The sequence below is a fragment of the Dermacentor andersoni genome, chromosome 6 (assembly GCF_023375885.2).
Source record: "Dermacentor andersoni chromosome 6, qqDerAnde1_hic_scaffold, whole genome shotgun sequence".
NCBI lineage: Eukaryota > Metazoa > Arthropoda > Arachnida > Ixodida > Ixodidae > Dermacentor > Dermacentor andersoni.
Genome location: NC_092819.1, coordinates 173,974,950 through 174,000,515, shown reverse-complemented (window position 1 = coordinate 174,000,515; position 25,566 = coordinate 173,974,950). Strand labels below are relative to the sequence as shown.

At 45.0% G+C, this 25,566-nt stretch overlaps 1 protein-coding gene across 1 annotated transcript in view; it reads right to left on the bottom strand.

The window, feature by feature from the left end:
* MAPk-Ak2 (MAP kinase-activated protein kinase 2) overlaps nucleotides 1–25,566 on the bottom strand; it is a 312,260-nt gene that overhangs the window by 228,244 nt on the left and 58,450 nt on the right. The window contains exon 3 of the mRNA XM_050172276.3: nucleotides 22,419–22,483. Within this exon, the coding sequence (XP_050028233.1) occupies nucleotides 22,419–22,483 (65 nt within the window). The remainder of the gene's footprint in view (nucleotides 1–22,418; nucleotides 22,484–25,566) is intronic.

Genomic DNA, 25,566 nt, shown 5'->3' with positions numbered 1-25,566 from the left:
GTGCTTGTGTGATGAGATGGACAGAAGTGAGCATGAGAATGGGAGGAATGCAGCCGACAGATTCAACAGATCTTCCATGGAATAAAGTGACCACTGCAAACCAGCACTATAGTGGACCTAGAGGTTTTTAAGCAGTTGGCAATGTCAGCAAAGTAAAATATCATGTTATTACATTTTATCTGGTTGTCCAACTTGTGGGTACTTGTGACAAGACCCAGTCTTGCACGTCATGTTCTTCAGTCTCTCTGAAGATGGCCAGGTCTTGCTGAAGGTCGGCACCATCACAGGTAGCAGCCATGAGTGCAGGCGTTCATGACATTCATGGCATTTGTGGCTGGAGCACGAGGGATGTAAAAAGGTTTATTCTCAATGACTCTTGAAAAGTCTCAGTCACAATGATGTGTGATGTGTGCACATGTGATCTTCTACAACATGCCGCAGGAACCACAGGGGTGTCATGTACTCTGGAAAAAACATAGGGAAAGAGGACAGAAGGGATACCAAGAAATGAAGCATCCAGAGAGATATGCAGAAAAGAAGTGGAACACAGGGAGAGGAGAAAGGCATCACTGATGCGGACCACTGTAGATGCCAGCTGTCCTCTGGCAACAGAAAGGAGCCACCTGAAAGTTGACTGGAGACAGCTCCTGTGTCCCGGCAGCTGAGCCATGCTCTACGGTCAAACTCTAGTCCCATGCAGCTGTCACCAGCCACTGTCCAGTGCCTTGGAGGCGTGGCAAAATCAATGACGTGGGGCACTACCAACCACGTTCTGTGCTACGTGCAAAGGCAGCATATTGCCACATCTACATGCCACCATATTGACCACATCTTACGCCATGTCAGGCCAACTTCTGAATGGTCAGGACATTATTGTATAAATTCTTCTATTTGAGGGTGGTGACGGGTGTCTGTCTAGGGTAGAGCTTTAGTTTTTACATTTGTTTTGGCATGCAACTGTTCTTGTCAGTCTGCCACAATAAATGACAAGGGGTGTGCCTGCTTCATTATAATGCATTCATTATAGACAGCAAGGAGTTGAAATTTAAGCATATCTAATGTTACTCAAGCTCTATATGCTGGAGTACAGTGGCACATGCCCCCACCCAGTTTCAAAGGGTACCGTTTGGGTCTCTTATGGTGGTTATGGAAGTGCAGGCCAATTCAGTGATCTGATTGGGCCAAGCCACTTCCAAGCACCTTTTGGAACAGCAGATTAACCTTTTGGAGCAGCTAAATCTTCACTTTGAAATGCAATATGGATTTTGCGCTGACATGGATATAGAAAGGGGGTACAGGACACATGAAGGGCTGCTTATAACTCACTTATTTTCAGAAAGAAATAGACCGAGACCTGTTTTTAGGTGATGAGAAGCCAATAACAACGCCAAGGACAACAAAGGAGAAATTATTTGTAGTTACTAATTGAATTAAAGAAATTATAAATTATTGGCAATGAAAGTGGATGAAAAAACTACTTGCAGCAGGGGGAACAATGCAACATCTTCACATTACGCATGCGATGATCGCACGCATAATGCTAAGGACGCATAATGCTTGGTGCGAACAAAGGCAAATGTCTATTAATTTTGAAAAAATTGTTTTTATGAGAATCACACATAAGAAAGAACCTCTTCAATTTGCATATAATGTTGACAACGTATCTCCATCAGAGGTAAGAGAGTACAAATATTTGGGCCTATGGATAACCAATGAGCTTTCCTAGACGAAGCACATAGATACTGTTGTTGCAAATTCTTTGCGTAAACTGTTTTTCTTGAGGTGCTCACTGAAATCATCTACGTCTCGTGTTCGATTACTGGCGTACAATTTCTACATTCGCCCGTTGTTGGAATATGCCGTAATTATTTGGGACCCATTCACTTTAAGCAATATTGTTACGTGAAGCTGAAGCCGAATACTATTTACAATTTATTTACAGGTAAGCTCACGGAGGCCAAAATGGCGACGCTATATCAAACCGGCCCACACGCCGTTTTCGTCCTCCTCGCTGCAGCCACACTGTGGCGGCTGTACCGTAGCATCACCCCCAGCTGTAGAAGCACCGTCCCGGCGCTTAATCTATACATCCGCGGTGAAAGGTGTGTGGTAGGGTTTTAGTCTTGCCACGTGAACGATGTCACTTGCAGCTGATGATGACGCTGAGAGATCGGCGGGGATGATTTCATACGCGACATCGGTCACTTGGCGTACCACACGGTAAGGGCCTGTGTAGCGCGACAGCAGCTTTTCAGAAAGGCCCACACGGCGAACGGGTGACCAGAGAAGCACCAGAGAAACCGGAGAAAAGTGCACGTCACGATGGTGGCAATCATAGAAGCATCTCTGATGTTCCTGTGAGGCCTCGAGACGGGTGCGGGCGAGCTGGCGCGCGTGGTCGGCGTGTGCGATCGCGTCGCGGGCGTATTCAGTGGCGGAACGTGTGGCCGAGCGCAGCAAAGTGTCCAAGGGCAACACGGGTTCTCGGCCATATAGGAGATAGAGCGGTGAATAACCGGCGGTGTCGTGACGCGATGAATTATACGCGAACGTCACATATGGTAAGTGAAGATCCCAGTCATGGTGGTCGGTCGCAACGTACTTGGAAAGCATGTCGGTGATGGTTCGATTGAAACGCTCCGTGAGGCCGTTGGTCTGGGGGTGGTAGGACGTGCTGAACTTGTGCTTTGTCGAGCAGGAGCGGAGTATGTCCTCGACGACTGCCGACAGAAAGCTGCGGCCACGGTCAGTGAGTAATTGGCGCGGAGCACCGTGCACTAAAATGATGTCATAGAGCAGAAAGTCAGCAACGTCAGTAGCGCAACTTGTCGGGAGGGCTCTGGTGATTGCGTGCCGTGTAGCATAATCGGTAGCGACGGCGACCCATTTATTTCCGGAGCCCGAGAGAGGAAACGGTCCAAGCAGGTCTAGACCAACACGGAAAAAGGTTTCCGGTGGGATGTCGATCGGCTGGAGATATCCAGCTGGAGGTGTGGAGGGCTTCTTCTGGCGCTGACAGGGCTCACAAGCGGCAACGTAGCGCCGCACGGAGCGGGCGAGACCCGGCCAAAAGAATCGACGGCGTACACGGTCGTATGTGCGTGAGAAGCCCAAGTGTCCAGCTAAGGGAGCATCGTGAAGTTGCTGGAGGACAGTCGAACGCAGGTGCAATGGAATGACGAGCAGAAGGTCAAGGCCGTGTGGATCGAGATTACGGCGGTATAATGTCCCCTCCTTAAGGAGAAACATCCGGAGAGAGGCGTCGCCAGGAGTTGACTCCAGACGGTCGCTGAGGGCGCGTAATGAAGGATCGCGCCGTTGCTCGTTGCCGATTTGAAGCAACTGGGACACAGAGAAAACGCAAGCGATGGCGTCCGCATCAGCCGGTTTGTCGACGGGGTAGCGGGACAAACAATCGGCATCCTGGTGCAAGCATCCCGTCTTATATACCACGGAAAAGGTATATTCTTGCAGGCGTAACGGCCAGCGAGCGAGTCGTCCCGTGGGGTCCTTGAGCGAGGATAGCCAGCAGAGAGCGTGGTGATCAGTGATGACACAGAAGGGGCGTCCGTACAAGTATGGACGAAATTTCACAACACCCCACACAAGACCGAGGCACTCGCGCTCTGTGATTGAATAATTGCACTCGGCGGGTGATAGAAGTCGGCTGGCGTAGGCTATAACGCGATCATGTCCACGCTGGCGCTGTGCTAACACTGCTCCTATGCCATGACCACTGGCATCAGTTCGAACTTCCATTGAGGCAGATGGGTCAAAGTGGGCCAAAATTGGAGGCGTGGTAAGGAGAGTAGTCAGCTGCGAGAAAGATGAGGCATGGTCAGGACCCCAAGAAAAAGGGGCGTCTTTCTTCAAGAGGTCGGTAAGGGGACGTGCGATGGTTGCAAAATCCTTCACAAAGCGTCGGAAATAAGAGCACAGCCCTACGAAACTACGAACGTCCTTGGTAGACTTCGGAACAGGAAAATTCGTAACGACGCGAATTTTGTCCGGATCGGATCGAACGCCTCTGGCGTCTACGAGGTGTCCAAGGACGGCGATTTGGCGGCAAGCGAAATGACATTTTGACGAGTTCAACTGGAGGTCGGCTCGGCGGAACACGTCAAGAATCGCTGAAAGAGGGTCTAGATGCGTGTCGAATGTGGCCGAATAAACTATAACATCGTCCAGATAGCACAAACAGGTGGACCACTTGAACCCCTGAAGCAAAGAGTCCATCATTCGTTCGAAGGTGGCGGGCGCGTTACAGAGACCGAAAGGCATCACCTTCAACTGATAAAGGCCGTCAGGGGTAACAAATGCAGTCTTCTCTCGGTCCATGTCATCGACGGATATCTGCCAGTAGCCGGACCGTAAGTCGATAGAAGAAAAATAGGTGGCACTGTACAGGCAGTCGAGAGCGTCATCAATACGTGCCAAAGGGTACACGTCTTTTTTTGTGATTTTGTTCAGGTGGCGATAATCTACACAAAAGCGCCACGTTCCATCCTTCTTTTTGACAAGTACGACGGGAGATGCCCAGGGACTACAGGAAGGCTCGATAATGTCCTTTGCAAGCATCTTTGTGACTTCCTGTTGGATAACAGCTCGTTCTGACGCAGAAACACGGTATGGACGTCGGTGAATAGGGTTCGCATCGCCAGTATTTATGTGATGGGTCACGACGGACGTTTGACCTAAGGGTCTGTTGTCAAAGTCAAAAATGTCGCGATAGCCTTCAAGAACGCGGCAAAGAGCTTCAGCTTGAGCAGGTGTAAGGTCAGAGGAGACCATCTTCTTAATGTCGACATCAGTACCGTGCGATGACGTCACAGTATGGGCTGAGCTGTAACGATCTTCCACTGTGAATGGCTCGACCTCATCATCCTGCAAAGCGCGAATTATAGCCAAGGAGATCCCCTGAGGCAGAACTTGCGCGGTTAGCGCGAAATTGACAAGTGGAAGGCAGGTGCGGTTGCCAGTAATTGTCAGCACAGTGTTCGGCACGGTAACACCATGTGTAAGCATAACGGCCGGAATTGGTGCGACCACGTAATTGCCGTCAGGTACAGCTAGAGAGGACAACAAGTCGACGTGGGTCACAGAGTGAGGTGGTAGGCGAATAAAATCTATGCAGCTCAGATGGCTTGGAGGCGGGTCCACAGGGTCGGCAAGGAGAGGCAAGTCAAGGCGAAGTGAGCCGGCGGAACAGTCAATGAGGGCAGAATGATGGGCAAGAAAATCCAGACCGAGAATGAGTTTGTGAGGGCAATGCTCGATGACGGTGAAGAGAACGACGGTGTGTCTCTCAGCAATGGTGAGTCGGGCAGAACACATGCCAACAATAGCGACAGTCCCTCCGTCGGCGACTTGTACAACTCGGTTCAGGGCAGGCGACGGCGAAGAGCAGCACTCATAATGGACATATGCACCGCGGTGTCAATCAACGCGCACACAGGAACATTGTCGACGAGAACGTCCAAAAGATTCTTGTGCATGGGTAAGGTGCAGCGAGGATTTTGTGCCAATGTCGTCAATGCAGCTTCACCTCCAGAAGCTGCACTGTCTAGTTTTCCGGTCGGGGGTGCGGCGAGTAGGTCGAAGAAGGAGCACGGCATGACGGGGGCGAGCGAGATTGGCGGCGGGAGGGAGAATGCGAGCGGGAGTAGCGGGGTCGTGGCAAAGGTGTCGCAGGGTCAGATGATGGAGCGGGCATAGAAGGGGTGAAGGAAAAGGATGCGGTATAGGGGCGAGGGGGGTAATCAGGATAATAGTGCGTCAGAGAAGTCCAGCGGCTCTGGCAGTGGCGAGCGACATGTCCAATCCGTCGGCAGTTAAAACAAATCGGCTTGTCGTCCACGGTTCGCCATTCCGAGGGGTTGCGCTGTCCATAAGAGGAGTAAGAAGAGCGCGGTGGGGACGTGCGTGGAGACAAAGGTTCCGAGCGTACAGGACGAATGGATTGCACGCCGACGTTGGACAACTCTTGACGGACGACGGCCTGGATCAAGGAGATTGTCACCGGAGAATGTTCAGGTAATGGGAATGAAGGGGCCGCCGGTTGTGCCGCTTCGACCTCACGACGAATGATACGGGTCAAGTTGTCACATCGCGACAGCTGGTGGAAGAGGTCATCACAGGATGACGTAGCAGCTGTGTTGGGAAGCCGCGTGATGTGCTGGGATACCCGGCGGCTTTTAGCATGCTCGAGGCGGCGGCACTCCTTGAGGATGGTATCGATGCTGGTGACGTTCGTAAACACCAGTAAATTGAAGCCGTCGTCAGCAATGCCTTTGAGGACGTGATTGACCTTATCCTCCTCAGTCATGTTCGGGTCAGCCTTCGTACAAAGGGCTAACACGTCGAGATTGTACGACACGTAGGACTCGGTCGACGTCTGCACACGTGTGGCAAGGGCTTTCTTGGCGTTGACTTGTCGACCAAATGGATTGCCAAAAAGGTCGCGTAGCTTGTCTTTGAAGAGATCCCAGCTCGAGATCTCCTCTTCGTGAGTCTGGAACCACACCAATGGAGCTGCGTCGAGGTAGAAAAGTACGTTGGCAAGCATAACGGTCGAATCCCACCTGTGACTGGTGCTGACACGTTCGTATAAGCGGAGCCAGTCGTCAACATCAGGACTGCTGACTCCGTTGAAAACACCAGGATCCCGAGGTGGGGAAACGGCGACGTAGGTCGGGGCTGCAGGCAGAGACGCTTGCGTAGATGAAGTGCCGCCAGCAGGAGGCGAAATTGCATTGTCGCCGTTGCGACTGCTGCGAAGCTCCATGACGGGTACGGGGAACGTCTACCTCCACCAAATTAATGTTACGTGAAGCTGAAGCCGAATAGTATTTACAATTTATTTACAGGTAAGCTCACGGAGGCCAAAATGGCGACGCTATATCAAACCGGCCCACACGTCGTCTTCATCCTCCTCAGTGCAGCCACACTGTGGCGGTCGTTCCGTAGCAATATTAAAGAACTGGAACGTATACAGCATAAGGTAGTTAGCTTTGTTTTTAATTCATACGGCCGCACGTCTGTTGGTGAGCTCGTAAGACGCAGTGGATTACCCCCGGTGACTGTGCACATCTATATCTGCCGATTAAAGTTCCTCTTTCAACTCGTAAACAGCCATTATAAGGTTAACACTTCCAAGTTCTTTACTTACTCATCAGGTTATAACACGAGACGAAGGCATGCTTTATCGATAACCCCCATCAACGCACGGAATAACTGTTTCAAATATTCTTTTTTTCCTAGGACAATAACAGACTGGAATAATCTTAATAGTGATATTGTTACCTAGAATTCCTTATCAATGTTTGAAAAATGCTAGCAAATGTTATGAATTCGTGCGATATCTGCTTGTGTGTTTTTTTCTTGCACGTTATGTATTCTTCACCAATGTCTGAAATTGCCTGCATATGTGATGAATTTTGTATGTGTTTACATGCTTGTATATTTCTATGTATACCCACCCTGCTATGATCTGATTTCAGATCGCAGTATCTATAAATAAATAAGATGTGGGATCATTTCCCACCTGCAGAAGAGAGGGAGGGGAGCGAGCTTGCCGTAATGCGATCAAGTGCGCACGAGGGGGCGGGGAGTTGGCGTGCGTCATGACCGTGGCTGCCCATGGCTGTAAGCATGGCTAAGCGCATATGCAACTGCGCACTCTTCTTTAGAGGTAATCTGCCGTGTATGCAAAGAGTGGGCGTGCCAAAATGGCGGCGCACCATACAAGCAGTCTTCCAGCGTGTTTAGTATTGGAGGTTGCATAATCTCGAATTTTGGAGACCCATTAGAGTGAGAGGCAGATGAAGCATTCGCTACCCGTTGCCGGCGCTTTTCCTGATGGCATCGCTCCAGTGCGGGAGACGCTATCGGACAGGGGCGGAGTGCACACAAAGGCATGGCTTGCTTCACTTAATTCATACTGCTCATGTAAAGATATTGTCGACGTACGGGGCACAAAACCATGTCATTCATCGCCAACTTCCAAATTGATGAAAATGAATTGTTTTCTCATTCAGACTTGCTTTTTTCCATTGCCCAATAATTTGGAAAATTCTGCAGCCTTTTTCTATGTAAGAAATATCGATCGGCGACTGTACTTCTTTGCATAAAAGGTCGAATTTCAATACAAAAAATTTCGATATAACGAAGCAAGTTGCCGATTTTTCCGCCCTATCTCAAGGTTTAAATGTACATACAAGCGCTCATGTGTCCCCCTTCACTGTGTCCTTGTCAATTGTGCGCGCAAAAATATTTTACTATGAATTCATACCAACTCGCCCAACCATCAGTTCTGCTGCGGTGCATACAAGCTTTTGCGCGTTAAACATACATGTTCCTTTCTGTCTGTCAGACATGTAACTCACGCACACTCATTTAGAAATTGTAACACAAATAGTATGTTGAGGGCTGCATGATAAACATTTATATTTTTAATGACATTAAAGATTTAGCCACCTTTTTGAGAAATGCGAACTTCTGCTGGCGTCCCTTACAATTCTTCGTTTTAAGTCTAAATGGCTAACAAGTGAAGGGAGGCCAGCAAGAGCTCTTCTAGATGTTCACCAACGATCTGCACTGCTACGAGTCCGCACTGCGAGAAGGGCCTTGCAAGACATGAAATGGGGCAAAGCGGCAGAAGAAGGTGGGATAACAGTCGATTTTATAAAAGATAGAGGAGACACAATGCCTAAAAAACTGGCGGCCCTTTATATGAACTGTCTATCGACATCAAGGGTCCCAGAGAACTGAAAGATGCCCACATTGTACTAATCCACAAAAAGGGACACGTTAATGAATTTAAAAATTATAGGCCCATTAGCTTACTCCCAGTATTATATAAAATATTCACCAAGGTAATTTCTAATAGAATAAGGGCAACACTGGACTTCAGTCCACTAAGGGAATGGGATGGCTTCACAAGAAGGGATACTCTACAATGGATCACATTCACGTCATCAATCAGGTAATCAAGAAATCTGCAGAGTACGATCAGCTTCTGTATATCGCTTTCATAGATTTCGAAAAGGCATTCGATTCAGTAGAGATACCAGCAGTCAAAGATGCAATGGAATGAGGAATGTTAGGTGCAACATTAAGGAGACAGAAAGAGCGGTGTGGATCAGAGTAGATGGCAATAGGCGATAATTTAATTTATTTATTTATTTATTTATTTGAACATACTGGCAGCCTCACATTTGAGGCTGTTGCAGGAAAGGGGCAGGATACATATTCAAGAGAACGCAGTTCAAGTAAGCATGCACATAGATAAGTTTAGGTTAGCAAGGCAGTAAATATGCACTTTATATTCATTATACAAATGCTATAAAAGGAGGGGGAGGGAATTAGTAAATGCCATGTTGGAATGTGTAGCACACAAAAGAAGAACAAAAAAAAAGAAAATGTATATATATTGAATGTTCATTGCGCAAGAGACAAGACTTGGCAGGTACTGGGCGAGTCATGAGCAATATATATATATATATATATATATATATATATAAATATATGTTACGCCCACTGTAGGGCAAAGGCCTCTCCCATACTTCTCCAACTACTCCAGTCATGTACTAATTGTGGCCCCATTTTCCCTGCAAACTCCTTAATCTCATCCGCCCACCTAACTTTCTGCCGCCCCCTGCTACGCTTCTCTTCCCTTGGAATCCATTCCATAACTCTTAATGACCATCGGTTATCTTCCCTCCTCATTACGTGTCCTGCCCATGCCCATTTCTTTTTCTTGATTTCAACTAAGATATCATTAACTCGCGTTTGTTCCCTCACCCAATCTGCTCTTTTCTTATCCCTTAACGTTACACCTATCATTCTTCATTCCATAGCTCGTTGCGTCGTCCTCAATTTAAGTAGAACCCTTTTTGTAAGCCTCCAGGTTTCTGCCCCGTATGTGAGTACTGGTAAGACGGAGCTGTCATAAACTTTTCTCTTGAGGGATAATGGCAACCTGCTGTTCATGATCTGAGAATGCCTGCCAAACGCACCCCAGCCCATGCTTATTTTTCTGATTATTTCAGTCTCATGATCTGGATCCAGAGTCACTACCTGTCCTAAGTAGATGTATTCCCTTACCACTTCCAGTGCCTCACTACCTATCGTAAACTGCTGTTCTCTTCCGAGACTGTTAAACAATACTTTAGTTTTCGGCAGATTATTTTTAGACCCACCCTTCCTTTGCCTCTCCAGGTCAGTGAGCATGCATTGCAGTTGGTCCCGAGTTACTAAGCAAGGCAATAACATCAGCGAATCGCAAGTTACTAAGGTATTCTCCATTAACTTATATCCCCAATTCTCCCCAATCCAGGTCTCTGAATACCTCCTGTAAACACGCTGTGAATAGCATTGGAGAGATCGTATCTCCCTGCCTGACGCCTTTCTTTATTGGGATTTTGTTGCTTTCTTTATGGAGGACAACGGTGGCTGTGGAGCCGCTACAGATATCTTTCAGTATGTTTACATACGGCTCGTCTACACCCTGATTCCGCCATGCCTCCATGACTGCTGAGGTTTCGAATGAATCAAACGCTTTCTCGTAATCAATGAAAGCTATATATAAAGGTTGGTTATATTCCGCACATTTTTCTATCACCTGATTGATAGTGTGAATATGGTCTATTGTTGAGTAGCCTTTACGGAATCCTGCCTGGTCCTTTGGTTGACGGAAGTCTAAGGTGTTCCTGATTCTATTTGCGATTACCTTAGTAAATACTTTGTAAGCAATGGACAGTAAGCTGATCGGTCTATAATTTTTCAAGTTTTTGGCATCCCCTTTCTTATGGATTAAGATTATGTTAGCATTCTTCCAAGATTCCGGTACGCTCGAGGTCATGAGGCATTGTGTATACAGGGTGGCCAGTTTTTCTAGAACACTCTGCCCACCATTCTCAAATAATCTGCTGTTACCTGATCCTCCCCAGCTGCCTTCCCCCTTTGCATAGCTCCCAAGGCTTTCTTTACTTTTTCTGGCGTTACTTGTGGGATTTCAAATTCCTCTAGACTATTCTCTCTTCCATTATCATCGTGGGTGCCACTGGTACTGTGTAAATCTCTATAGAACTCCTCAGCTACCTGAACTATCGCATCCATATTAGCAATGATATAGCCGGCTTTATCTTATAACGCATACATCTGATTCTTGCCTATTCCTAGTTTCTTCACCACTGCTTTTAGGCTTCCTCCATTCCTGAGAGCATGTTCAATTCTATCCATATTATACTTCCTTATGTCAGCTGTGTTACGCTTGTTGATTAACTTCGAAAGTTCGGCCAGTTCTATTCTAGCTGTAGGGTTGGAGGCTTTAAAACATTGGCGTTTCTTGATCAGATCCTTCGTCTCCTGCGTTAGCTTACTGGCATCCTGTCTAACAGAGTTACCACCGACTTCTATTGCACACTCCTTAATGATGCCCATAAGATTGTCGTTCATATCTCCAACAATAAGGCCCTCTTCCTGAGTTAAAGCTGAATACCAGTGGCGTAGAGGTAGAACATCCACTTCGCGTGCAAGACGACTGTGGTTCGAATCCCGCTGCCGCGCAATTTTCCACCGGATTAAAATAAAAAGATAATCCGTGTGTTGATAAAATTGCATAAACAGGCCTGGAGTGCGGCCTGATCCTGGTGACCAGAACCGGTAACGCACACCGTCACCAGAGCAGGATTGGCCACCCTGGTGCAGTACTTGGCCGCAACCTCCTATATGACTACAGCAATCAAACCCCGGCCCTCAGACCCCAGCAGCTGCGAAGCTACTGACCCCGGCGGCAGTCAGACCTGTGACACAGCAGAGGGTGCTAACAATCCCTGGATCTGGACAGGCCGCCATTGGAATATGAACCTGGCAACGTTTAACGCTAGAACATTATTTAGTGAGGCGAGTCTAGCAGTGCTATTGGAGAAATTAGAGGGCAGTAAATGGGATATAATAGGGCTCAGTGAAGTTAGGAGGACAAATGAAGCATATACAGTGCTAAAAAGCGGGCACATCCTGTGCTATCGGGGCTTAGCGGAGATACGAGAACTAGGAGCCTGATTAATAAGAATATAGCTAGTAACATACAGGAATTCTATAGCATTAAAGAGAGGGTGGCAGGTCTTGTTGTGAAACTTAATAAGAGGTACAAATTGAAGGTGGTGAGGTGTACGCCCCTGCCTCCAGTCATAATGACCAAGAAATCAAAAGCTTCTATGAATACGTAGAATCGGCGATGGGTAAAGTCAAAACATAATACACTGTACTGATGGGCGACTTCAATGCCAAGGTAGGCAAGAAGCATGCTGGAGACAAGGCAGTGGGGGAATATGGCATAGGCACTAGGAATAGCAGGGGAGAGTTATTAGTAGACTTTGCAGAACAGAATAATACGCGGATAATGAATACCTTCTTCCGCAAGAGGGATAGCTGAAAGTGGACGTGGAGGAGCCCGAATTACGAGACTAGAAATGAAATAGACTTTATACTCTGCGCTAACCCAGGCATCATACAAGATGTGGACGTGCTCGGCAAAGTGCGCTGCAGTGACCATAGGATGGTAAGAACTCCGGATCAAGCTGCAGAACAGGTATACGGCTTTAACTCAGGGAGAGGACCTTATTGTTGGAGATATGAACGACAATCTTATGGGCATCATTAAGGAGTGTGCAATAGAAGTCGGTGGTAACTCCGTGAGACAGGATGCAAGTAAGCTAACGCAGGAGACGAAAGATCTGATCAAGAAACGCCAATGTTTGAAAGCCTCCAACCCTACAGCTAGAATAGAACTAGCAGAACTTTCGAAGTTCATCAACAAGCGTAAGACAGCTGACATAAGGAAGTATAATATGGATAGAATTGAACATGCTCTCAGGAATGGAGGAAGCCTAAAAGCAGTGGTGAAGAAACTAGGAATAGGCAAGAATCAGATGTATGCGTTATAAGATAAAGCCGGCTATATCATTGCTAATATGGATGCGATAGTTCAGGTAGCTGAGGAGTTCTATAGAGATTTACACAGTACCAGTGGCACCCACGATGATAATGGAAGAGAGAATAGTCTAGAGGAATTTGAAATCCCACAAGTAACGCCAGAAAAAGTAAAGAAAGCCTTGGGAGCTATGCAAAGGGGGAAGGCAGCTGGGGAGGATCAGGTAACAGCAGATTATTTGAGAATGGTGGGCAGAGTGTTCTAGAAAAACTGGCCACTCTCTATACGCAATGCCTCATGACTTCGAGCGTACCAGAATCTTGGAAGAACACTAACATAATCCTAATCCATAAGAAAGGAGACACCAAGGACTTGAAAAATTATAGACCGATCAGCTTACTGTCCGTTGCCTACAAAGTATTCCCTAAGGCTATTGCAAATAGAATCAGGAACACCTTAGACTTCTATCAACCAAAGGACCAGGCAGGATTCCATAAAGGCTACTCAACAATAGACCATTTTCACACTATCAATCAGGTGATAGAGAAATGTGCGGAATGTAACCAACCCTTATATATAGCTTTCATTTATTACGAGAAAGCGTTTGATTCAGCCGAACCCTCAGCAGTCATGGAGGCATTACTGAATCAGGGTGTAGACGAGCCGTATGTAAAAAATATAAAAATACTGAAAGATATCTATAGCGGCTCTCAGTCCTCCGTAAAGAAAGCAACAAAATCCCAATTAAGAAAGGCGTCAGGCAGGGAGATACGATCTCTCCAATGCTATTCACAGCATGTTTACAGGAGGTATTCAGAGACCTGGATTTGGAAGAATTCGGGACAAAAGTTAATGAAGAATACCTTAGTAACTTGTGATTCACTGATGATATTGCCTTGATTGATAACTCAGGGGACCAATTGCAATGCATGCTCACTGACCTGGAGAGGCAAAGCAGAAGGGTAGGTCTAAAAATTAATCTGCAGAAAACTAAAGTAATGTTTAACAGTCTCGGAAGAGAACAGCAGTTTACAATAGGTAGCGAGGCACCGGAAGTGGTAAAGGAATACATCTACTTAGGACAGGTAGTGACCGCGGACCCAGATCATGAGACTGAAATAATCAAAAGAATAATGGGCTGGGGTGCGTTTGGCAGGCATTCTCAGATCATGAACAGCAGGTTGCCATTATCCCTCAAGAGAAAAGTGTATAACAGCTGCGTCTTACCAGTACTCACGTACGGGGTAGAAACCTGGAGGCTTACTAAGAGGGTTCTATTTAAATTGAGGACGACGCAACGAGCTATGGGAAGAAGAATGATAGGTGTAACATTAAGGGATAAGAAAAGAGCAGATTGGGTGAGGGAAAAAACGCGAGTTAATGACATCCTAGTTGAAATCAAGAAAAAGAAATGGGCATGGGCAGGACATGTAATGAGTAAGGAAGATAACCGATGGTAATTAAGGATTACGAACTGGATTCCAAGGGAAGGGAAGCGTAGCAGGGGACAGCAGAAAGTGAGGTGGGCGGATGAGATTAAGAAGTTTGCAGGGACAACATGGCCACAATTAGTACACGACTGGAGTAGTTGGAGAAGTATGGGAGAGGCCTTTGCCCTGCAGTGGGCGTAACCAGGCTGATGATGATGATGACCTGTTCTCTAGCTTTATTCGGAATTCCTCTATTTTCCCTCTTACCGCTAACTCATTGATCGGCTTCTTATGTACCAGTTTCTTCCGTTTCCTCCTCAGGTCTAGGCTAATTCGAGTTCTTACCATCCTATGGTCACTGCAGCGTACCTTGCCGAGCACGTCCACATCTTGTATGATGCCAGGGTTATCGCAGAGTATAAAGTCTATTTCATTTCAAGTCTCACCATTCGGGCTCCTCCACGTCCACTTTCGGCTTTCCCGCTTGCGGAAGAAGGTATTCATTATCCGCATATTATTCTGTTCTGCAAACTCTAATAATAACTCTCCCCTGCTATTTCTAGAGCCTATGCCATATTCTCCCACTGACTTGTCTCCAGCCTGCTTCTAGCCTAACCTGGCATTGAAGTCACCCATCAGTATAGTGTATTTTGTTTTGACTTTACCCATCGCCGATTCGACGTAGTCATAGAAGCTTTTGATTTCTTGGTCATTATGACTGGAGGCAGGGGCGTACACCTCACCACCTTCAATTTGTACCTCTTATTAAGTTTCACAACAAGACCTGCCACCCTCTCATTAATGCTATAGAATGCCTGTACGTTACCAGCTATATCCTTATTAATCAGGAATCCGACTCCTAGTTCTCGTTTCTCCGCTAAGCCCCGGTGGCACAGGACGTGCCAGCTTTTTAGCACTGTATATGCTTCTTTTGTCCTCCTAACTTCACTGAGCCGTATTGTATCCCATTTAGTGCCCTCTGATTCCTACAATAGCACTGCTAGATTCGCATCACTAGACTCGCCTTGCCATATTTATTTGCCCATGCTTAAAGAGGTATCATCCGAACACTTCCAGGTATCAATCCTCGACATAGCCAAATTTGATAGTTTGGTTAATGCCTTTGACTGGAACACACTTATGGAAGGGGCTCCATACAAAATGTTCACACTAAATTTGTTAATGTTCTTGACACATATAAATACAGGGCACACAAAGGTTTAAACCATAAAAATTTAAAAACGCAATACTAACTTGCCTTGGCTTACATCGGGGAGGCTTAAGGTGATAGAGAAAGACAAACTTTGGGAAAAATGTAAGAACTCGCCTAACAACAACACTCAAATTTATACAAAGTTCATAGAAATAGACTAACCGCGTTACTTCGATCTGAGAAACACTCATATTACAGTAAATCATTTTACGAAAATAGGCAGAACTCTTGAATAATGTGGTCGACGATTAATCAAATACTCGGTCACCATCCAGGCCAATCAGTCGACGTTTTTGGCAAACATTTCGATAATTTGTAATCTGCCATTACTGATTTCAATGTTCACTTCACTAAAGCATCGTCGATTACTCAACCAGCTCACACTAATGGTTCCGATAATGTTATCAGTTCAGAGTACTCTGCATTCCTTCCTTTCATCACTGCTTGCGATCTGCGCAGCATATTATTCAGTATTAAACAAAAGAAGGCACCTGGTTTAGATGGCATGTCTATGTACGAGCTTCCAGCGTAACTTTCCCGTTCAAGAAAATATACTTTATTTATGCTGAACGGTTATATTAAACTCAAGTTTTCTTTCAGATGAGCTAAATATTGCAGTTATTAAACAATTACACAAAAACGGCTCTTTTAAACAGGTGGGCTACTACAGGCCAATTTCAATTTTACCCGCAATTAGTGAAATTCTGGAAAAACACTTATCCAGAGTGATGACTGGCTTTCTGCAAAAATAAAATTTATTGTCCACTTTTCAATTTGGCTTCGTTCCTGGGACGAGGACTCTTGGAACAATTAGCTCATTTAATCTTCTCTGCTCTCAATAACGAGGTAGTAACGGCTCTTTTCCTGGATGCAAGCAAAGCTTTTGACTCTAGAGTGAACACATTACTTTGCACAAACTACATCTCTTGGGATTTCCGGGGCCTAAAAAATTATTATCTAACTACATTTTTAATCGTTCACAGGTAGTCAAGATAGGGGATCACATTATTTTGAAGGTTTTCTTAAAATTCGGTGTCCCGTAGGGATCCATGTTATCTCCACTACTATCTAATGTTTATGTAAATGATCTGTCTAAAGCTACATCCCGATGTGAAATGTTTCAATATGCCGATGACACAGTTCTTGCCACACACTGTTTTCACTTCATCAGTTGCAATGCTACAAAGTGACATTATGTCTGTCATGAACTGTTTTTTCAGAAACTCTATCAATATTAACAAACAAAAAACAAATCTGGTTTGTTTCTACAATCCACATAGACGAATTGATCCCACTCTCCCAATCTTCCTTCATGGTTCACGATGTACCAATTGTCAATGCTCTCCTCTCCTACCATCGCCGAGTGTAAAGTACATGGGAATTATCTTCCTACTCCAGTATGACATGGAATAGTCACCCATCTCTTCCCTCTAATAAACTCCGGGCGTTATCATGTACTATTTACAATAGCCGCTTCATCCTCCCTTTTTCTGTGTGCAAGATAATCATTCATGCCCTTGGTTACAGTATCCCGAGATACGGTATAACAGTATTTTATCACTGTTCTTTCCCGTGGCATTCAAGAATGAACTGTATATTAAAATCACTGCTACGAAATGTGGCCTATGATGTTAACATTCCAGGTGGTACTAGCTTGTTTCTGCTTTACAATTGCCTTGCTTTGATGCATTATTTTTTCAAACTGTTATTTGCTGTCATCTCTGGAATAGTAATTTTCTGTTTCCTTTTGTGCCCACAAGACAACTCAGGCATCATCCTATGTTTTGTACACCCAGATGTTGTATGTGATTCGGACGTTTTGTGCGAAAATTATGTTCCCAATACATTTAATTCCTTGCCCACAGAAATATTTCCCATTTCATCAAAACGTGCTCTGAAATTCTATTTAAGGGAAAACTCATCTGTCACTGTGTGATGTCTATTTGTTTTCAGTATTTTTTCATGTAGCACTGGACTCCAATTTACTGCCTTCTCTTCTCTTTTTTTTGTGTGTGTGTTTTCTTCCTTTTCTTCTTTTTTTTTTTCCTCACTCCTGTAGTTTATTGCATCCCTGAAACTGATTGCGAGGTACAGTCCAACAAGCCTCATTGGCTTGGGCTGACCCGTTTTGTATCTGGTGCTTTTACGACAAATAAAGCATTTATTATTATTATATTTATCCATGTTCCTAAGTCTTTCTTCAAAACTAATGTCGCTCTGCATTTCTCTGACTTCAAACGAAGCCCTACCAATGTCACCTTGCACTGCCTCATTTGTCGTTTTGACGTGGGCTCCCAAAGTTAACCGGCATGGTTGGGAACACCTCTGGGTCTGAAGTCATATCTCTGCTTGTATGAATGTTTTCTGACATTCCTACATGCTTACATACATGGTAAGGCCACAGCAAAGCACTTCTGTGCTTGCCGACGCTCACTTTGTCTTTAAGTGCGAGCAGCGAGCAATATGTTGAACGCCCAGTGCGAAAAGCAGGCATACTGTGCTTACTAGGTGAGCACGCAGCAGAAAGCACTTGTGCACTAGCCGATGCCTTATCTATGGCAGTGCCAGAGAGCCAAGAGCATCATGCAAGCTAGGACTGGTGTCATGCCGAAGCTCGGATAAGAAACACCAGATGCTCAGCATAAATTGAAAATTGGACATCGCTCGTGCAATCGAACGTGGCACAAAGAATTCAGTGCTGGCATGCGACAGGGATCTACGGAGTGCGGCATTTGGAATGCAAAGTTGCTCGGCAGCGCTGTTGCGACCACGTAAAGATGTCAGCTACAAGGTTAGACTTTTCGCCATCATTGCCTCCGTTGTTGCTGAAGTGTTGCCTAACAACAGTGATGATGACAACACGAAAAGCGACAGCACAGGCGATTCAGGCCCGACAGTGGTAGAAGCTGTACGTTACATCAGGCTCATGAATGCAATCGTCGTGACAAGAACAGCACCCCACAATGAAAAAGGTGCCCCGCGGCTTCTGCAGCGCTACTGCACCCATGCACAGAGAATATGCAATGCCAAAGAGGAATCTGCGATGCAAGTGTTTGCCGAGAAGGGGGGGCTGGCTGAAAAACTGGCTCGCAGCTTCATTAAGTTTGAGGCCGCTGTCGTTGCTGCTTGGCCGCTGCGGCATCAAACGAAAATAAGAAACTTTTGTCACACGAAGAGAATAAATACTGCATATTTTTGCCCTTTCACTTCACTCTCCCCGAGTTCCGTTTTTGACAGGTAAGTGAGTGATCTCATGCCATTAAGTTCTCATGCCATTAAGTTGGCTGAACTCGGCCAACTATGGCTGAACAAGGTTTCCCTATACTAGGAAGTTTTAAGGCCCAAAAAGAGAGAATTGTTTGAGGCATTTTGTATAAAGAAATAAGAAGTTCATTAGCACCTCGTCATTTAATATATCAAGAAAAGAAGAGATACATTTGCACAATAAGTTTCTTAGTCATTGGGTATAAACAGTGTAAAATGTTGTCATAGCATGTTTTATAAACGTGCTTTATTCTTGTGCAGATCGGGATATTCAGTGATGATGTACAACATGATGATCTTCTGCTGTGATCACGCTGACATGTGCACTGTGGCTGTGGTTTTTTTTTCACGTTTTTCAGCAGCAACTGCTGCTCATGTAACTTTTTCGCAGTAAAGCTGTGTTGAAGTTCAGCGATCGTCCTCTGTGCATTCTTTCTGTGTCCCATCCTCAAACATGCAGTTATAACTATGTTCCATCAACTCTAGCCAGGAGCTGACTTCTTTCGCACCTAAGAACAACATAACGCACACGTGAACAGCACCCTTTCATCGGCAGTCTAAGGGAGGGGCAGAAAAGCAGTTTGTACAATTAAGGACAGACTTCGCAAAATGACAGAGGGAAGTTTAGAAGACAACCCAGTCGGGTTCTTGTTCAACTACAGGAGGACGCCCCAGAAGGCGGGAAAATCTCTGTCAGAGTTGCTACCGAGAAATAAGTTGCAATCTCGATTGGACACATGTTTTCCTTGAGCTGCTGCAGAGTCGCCGCAGGAGTCAGGTGACTGGATGGTTCTACTGGAAAGGAGCACGTACGTGTGGAGAAAAGTGGATGCTGGGGCGCATGAAGTCGACGTCAGGATCCCGCATGGGGACTGCCCAAACTTTTACTTCGTTGGTCAGACGCCATGTTCACCAAGTATGCCTTGACATGCATTGCCATTGCCAACCTCCCCTGGATGACAAACTCCACAAGAGCCTAATCTATCCATGCACCCTGAACAATTGTTACTTTCTTCAACCACAGGTTCCGAAGTATTGCACCCTCAAGAGATTGTTAGCACAAGCCCCCAGGACAATAGTGACAATAGTGCCACAGACTTAACCTGCAGAGATGGCAATCACAGACACGGAAAAAATGCTTTGGCATTCTAGTGCAAGCTACTGCAATGGCTCCTTTTTTAAAATGAGAGAAGTGTTGCCAAACAGCAATTATATGCTGCTTCGATGTCTTCATTCCCCCCTCCCCTTCTTGTTTCTATCAATGGCTCAAGCGACAGCCGTTTCTGGTCCACTTTCCCTCTCCAACCCTCTTCCCACTTTGAGCTATATATTTGGCCTGTGCTGCCAGAATAAACATTAATTTCTCACCAGCTGTGTCTGCGTATGCTTCCCCCCTTCGCAGCTCAGTAGCTGACAATGTAATAGAGGCTTGCATTATCGCAGAACTTTTAATAAGGACCCCTATTTGGTCGCTAAGGTTGACCAAATACGAAACTTTAAATCCTTGGCTTGCCTCCTGCAGCGGCAAAAACCTGATATTGTGTGGTGTGGCCCTGCCGAAAATAGTGTAGCCCGAGTGCAAATTTGAGTGACGATTGCAGTTGCCATTCGATATTTGTGACCAAAAAGTTTCATGAAAGCAAGCAGGTCATTTGTCGGAGTGCCCCACTATCCTCTTGGTAACTGGACATGGTGCATGTGCAAAACAGATTTAGAATGTCACACACACCGTGTTCGTTCATTAATCGACTCAGATGTACCAATAGGGTGGAAAATTGAGTGCTAAAATGTACAATGAAACTGATGAGCTACATGCTGAGTAGACTGTATGATTCAGAAGGGTTTGGGTGCAAGCTAGTTAGTACGAATCATTCATATTCAAAACAGCGTCAAAAAACATGGACAAGGGAGGACACAGGACAAGCACTAACTGCCAACAACACCTTTATTGAAGCCTGTGCAAATATACAGAATTCGCAACGGGCATAAAGAGAGTGAAAGAAGAAAGGGAAGGCGAGTCATTGTCGGTCAACTCCTGCTGCGCATGCGTCAATAACATTAAACAATACAGATGTAACCATACACATAGTGGACACAGGCCAAACTGATTAACTTCTAAGGAACTTAAGTTCTTTATCACAAAGAGCTATGGAAGGGGAACTAATACAGGTGGCTTCAATAAAGGCTTCAATAAAGGTGTTGTTGGCAGTCAGCACTCGTCTTGTGCTTTTTGTCTGAGTTGTCTTTTTGAAGTTTTGTCTGAATTGGCTTTTATACATGACTCGTGAAAGGTTCTAGCGTAATCGCTGGTGCCCATGTGCCTTCTAGAAAGTACTACACAATTTGTGTTGTCCATAGACTCTGACTGCTGAAGGTTCCGTGATAACATGCAATGGATAGAAACAGCACTAACATTGAAAAACTTCAGACACCTGAAAGGCATGGCTTGGCTGAGTGATAATGTTAATTTAACATTTATTAGCCGGGGAAATTCAGTCAATGGTAAATGATAAACACATACGCATGTCAATAGCCATCAATACTCATGCCTGTCTGCTCTCACAATCACTTGATAAAGGCACTTACATCCAAATAAGACTGAATGAAAAATTTCGCGCGTTTGCCATTTTCTTTTTCTCCAAAAGACTGCAAAAACGACATCTTGGTGCTAGCTTGGCACAATTGGTGCAGTAATCACATCACTGCAACTGATCTAAAGTAAAAGTATACGGGTGTGTGGATAAATGAGGAAACAATATACTGAAGATTCCCAAAGATCCACAAGAAAAAGGCAAGGAAATAAAATTGGTAGTGCATCCATGCTTTGGGGACCATTAATGATGTTAATGTCATTAGCGATCTATCTTATGATGGGTAATTGGCGATGATGTATGTTATGTGTTACGATTATTATGAACAGTGGCACATATCCAGTGACCCAGGTTGGCATGAAAGGAAAATGGTTAAATTTGGACATTGACAGATACTAGAAAGTGTGGAGTATCCTAAAGGCTCATTCACACCAGTGACTTAAGGACATCACATGACCACTTGCAACTGGTGACCAGAATGCAACTGAGTGACTGAAGGCGACTGATGCTCACACTTGCCGGTGTGACCAGCCAGTTGCCATCTGCTCACAAATGCATTGCCATGTAAAATAAGTACCAGCGTATACAGACGTCCTGTTCCTGCGCATCCGATTGGTTCAGCAGTTATGCGACTATGGTCACACGATTGAAAAATCGAGCAGAGAGCCATTGGGCCAAAATGGTTGCTTTTCAAGCAAAAGTGCTATGTCTACAGTCCAGTGCCCGTGCTATGTCTACAGTCAGAAATATCCAGTGCTATGTCTACAGTCAGAAATATGGTGAGGGCTTGAAGCAAGCCAAAAAGCAGTAAGTAGATACTAAGCATTGAAAGCCAATGAAGAACTACAAATCAAGCAATGCAGATTGACATGGAAGCAGATAGGGATCTGATTTTGTTAAATCCTGCACATTGGACAAAGGTACGTTGTCCTGGATGTACTGCAGTGCCTGTGAGAACATGTTTAAATAAATGTGATGCCACTTGCCTCGTTCTGTGAAGGCGCCCTCAGCTCGTTCTTGAATCCTTTGGAACAACTCTCCTCCTTGCATGCTGCAAAGGACAAGAAAATACGAGTGGGCGAAGGTGACAAAAATACGTTTTTCAGTCCCTCTCCATGACTGTGCCTTGGGAGCTCCTCCATCTCTCACCAAGCACTAGGAATAATCTCCAACTTGTGTTTCTCAGAAAACAAATCCTAGAGCATAAAATTACACACTAAGCTATGAACGCTGTTTTGGTGCACTTTGGTGCAAAGTATTGATGGATAGTGCAGGCGATGCTTCTCCTTTGCACATTTAGTTTTTGTGTTCACTAAAACATGCATTTCTTCTCTTATTTGCAAAAATTGTGCTGACAAAAACAAGCACAAATGTATTAAGGTAGGTTTACACACAACAGCTGACTCTCAACTACAACTCTATGCATGAAAAAAGCAAATTTATTAACACTGAACATCTTGACAGATAGAAAGCATTGAAACCGACAAGACTCTGGCGCTTTGCAGCAGCGGGACTTTCGCCGCATAATCCTTGCCATTAGACTACTTGGATGCAGGGACCACATTAGCGATCCCTCCTGGACTTTAGTAGCTATGCAAATCTTTTTGAATTCATTTAATCTCCTTATTTGCACGCATTCCATACCCCTGTACGCCCTGAGGCATTAACTCTCACACTAAAAAAAGAAGCAAATCTATAAACAATGGATAGCTCGACACAGATAGAAAGCCGTACATGTGCGGCAGAACCAGGAAGATACAAGATGATATATGGGATTTATTGGCACACAGGTCAATAGTGGCCAAAGAGCACTAGAAAATGGTACGAGGTATTCAATGGTGTATTCAATGACAAATGGTGTGGATACAACTTGGCTGTATAGTGCCCTAAAATATTAGCTGTAAAATGCGTAAAAAATACTGTACATGTATTAAAACTATGACATGTGAGGTGAGCTATGAACATGAAATATATGTTGCGAAGTGGTTGCAACATTAAAATGTAAGAATATTCAGGCATCACTGATGCTTCACCAGGGCCCTTGTACACAAGGACAGGGAATCACGTGCTCTAAGTGCTACAATCGCAGCAGTAGCTTCCAATAAGTGGCTGTGCTACAGATAACTTGTATGATCTACCCTACAGCAATATGTGCAGAACAGTCAGCATCTCACTACATTTACCACAGGTAGGTGGGTCATCGCCAGACAACAGGTATGAGTGTACACTACATAGTGCCCGATTCTTAGTGTGCCGAATTCCACATAACACCCATGGTTCGTTATTTTTTTGTTATAGGTAGCCAATTCCCTAACTGTGGCTTAATAAAAACATGCAGCTTATTAGATGATTCAGTGTCCCATGAGCGCTGCCAATAGGTTCTAAGCTTTTTTTTGCAAGAAAAACTTTGTCTATGGCAAGGGCAGCTCCAGAGATGGTGGCTTTTATTGCTACTGATATGGCGGTTTTGTCTGCCAGCATATTACCCTCAAGCCCAGTATGCCCAACCTCACATTGTGACATGCTGGCTAGACATGTATTGTTGCGGCTCGTGTTAGTGTTTCGGCCAGGGATTCTCTAGGCACATTGATAAATATGTCCGGCAGAAGGAATGAAGGAAAATGGGTTCATTTTACGTTATTTACCCTGAATATGAAAGCCCATTCCATGTAGGAGCATATTCACATCAGGACATGTCCGCTTTTAAAACAGTCATCTTCCCTAGGAGACTGGACTAAGGAATCTGATGACTGTACCTCAGCCAATCATAACAGTCGAACCATTCGCAATATTCCACCCATGTTTTCGCACCGTCCCACCAGACTAATGATGACAATGATGATTGGAGTTTATTGGCGCAAGTGCCAGATGTGGCCAAAGAATGCCAAGGCAATGACAGTAGCTGTCATTATTATATGAATAACGAATATGGAAACGTGGATGAAACACGGCTGTAAGAGGCGTAAAAATTATTCGTTGAAAGGTGCATAAATATATATGCAATAAAACAAGACCATGATACATGACATATGCTATAAAAAGCAATCTATGGTAAAGAGACGATATACTAAAATACGTTGCTACAAGTAGTACAAAGGCTAGGACGCATGTGCCATACAGGTTGCTTTTATCGCAGCAGCAGCCTTTGGTGAGAGCTCGTGCTACGAATCTTGTGGGCTTATAACGCGTAACAAATCAACATCTAGTAAAAGATGTAAAACTGGTTTATAGTCAAAAATTGGTTCTGCTCCAAGAAAAATCCGGGATGAAGGGGAATGTGGCATCATTGTGAAAGAGGAAACTGCTTTTTTCATTTAACTTCTGCTTCCCAACCCTCCACCAAGACGTGGAGAATGGTCAGCCTCTCACCACACTTTCCACAGAGGGGACGTTTACTACGAAGTAGTACGATATGCCTGTCGTATTTGCAGTCGACAGAACAAATCGGTTTGTCGTGCTTTTGTCACTGAAGGCCAATTTCATAGGTACGGCTTAATTAAATGAAATTTATTTCACGGTCCCAGATGGCTTGCCGAAAATTTCTCAGCATTCTGCACAAGAAAGGCTTCAAGTCTGCGGGAGGGATAGCTATGGTAGTGTTACAAACTCTCATTGTTATGGATGTAGCGAGTTCGTCAGCAAGCATATTGCCCACTATGCCTCTGTGGCCTGGCACCCAACATATGTTGGTATATGCGTACATAGCGCACAGACATGCGTAGAGGTCACCGACTACTGGATTATTACGTTTCCGTAAAGACACTAAAGCTCTTACTATGCTCATAGTCTGTAAATTTGACACAGTCTTGTAGTTTTAATGCGTTATGTGACCAGTTTTTAATGCCTTTATGCAGATGCGTAAGCTTCTGCTGTAAAGATACTTGTTTCTGTGTGCAGAATATTGTATTTCAAGAAGGATGGCCTGACTGCCGAATAGGATACGCCATTAGGCGACTTTGATGCGTCGGTATAAAATTCGGGACAGGAATACTTCAACTGGAGTTCCAGAAAGTGCATATGGATGTGAATCTCTGGAACATGCTTTGTAACTTCAACACAGGACGAGTCACATTCTATCAGTTGCCACAGCCACGATGGCAACAGCCTTGTTGGAGCCATCAGTGGATGCATATG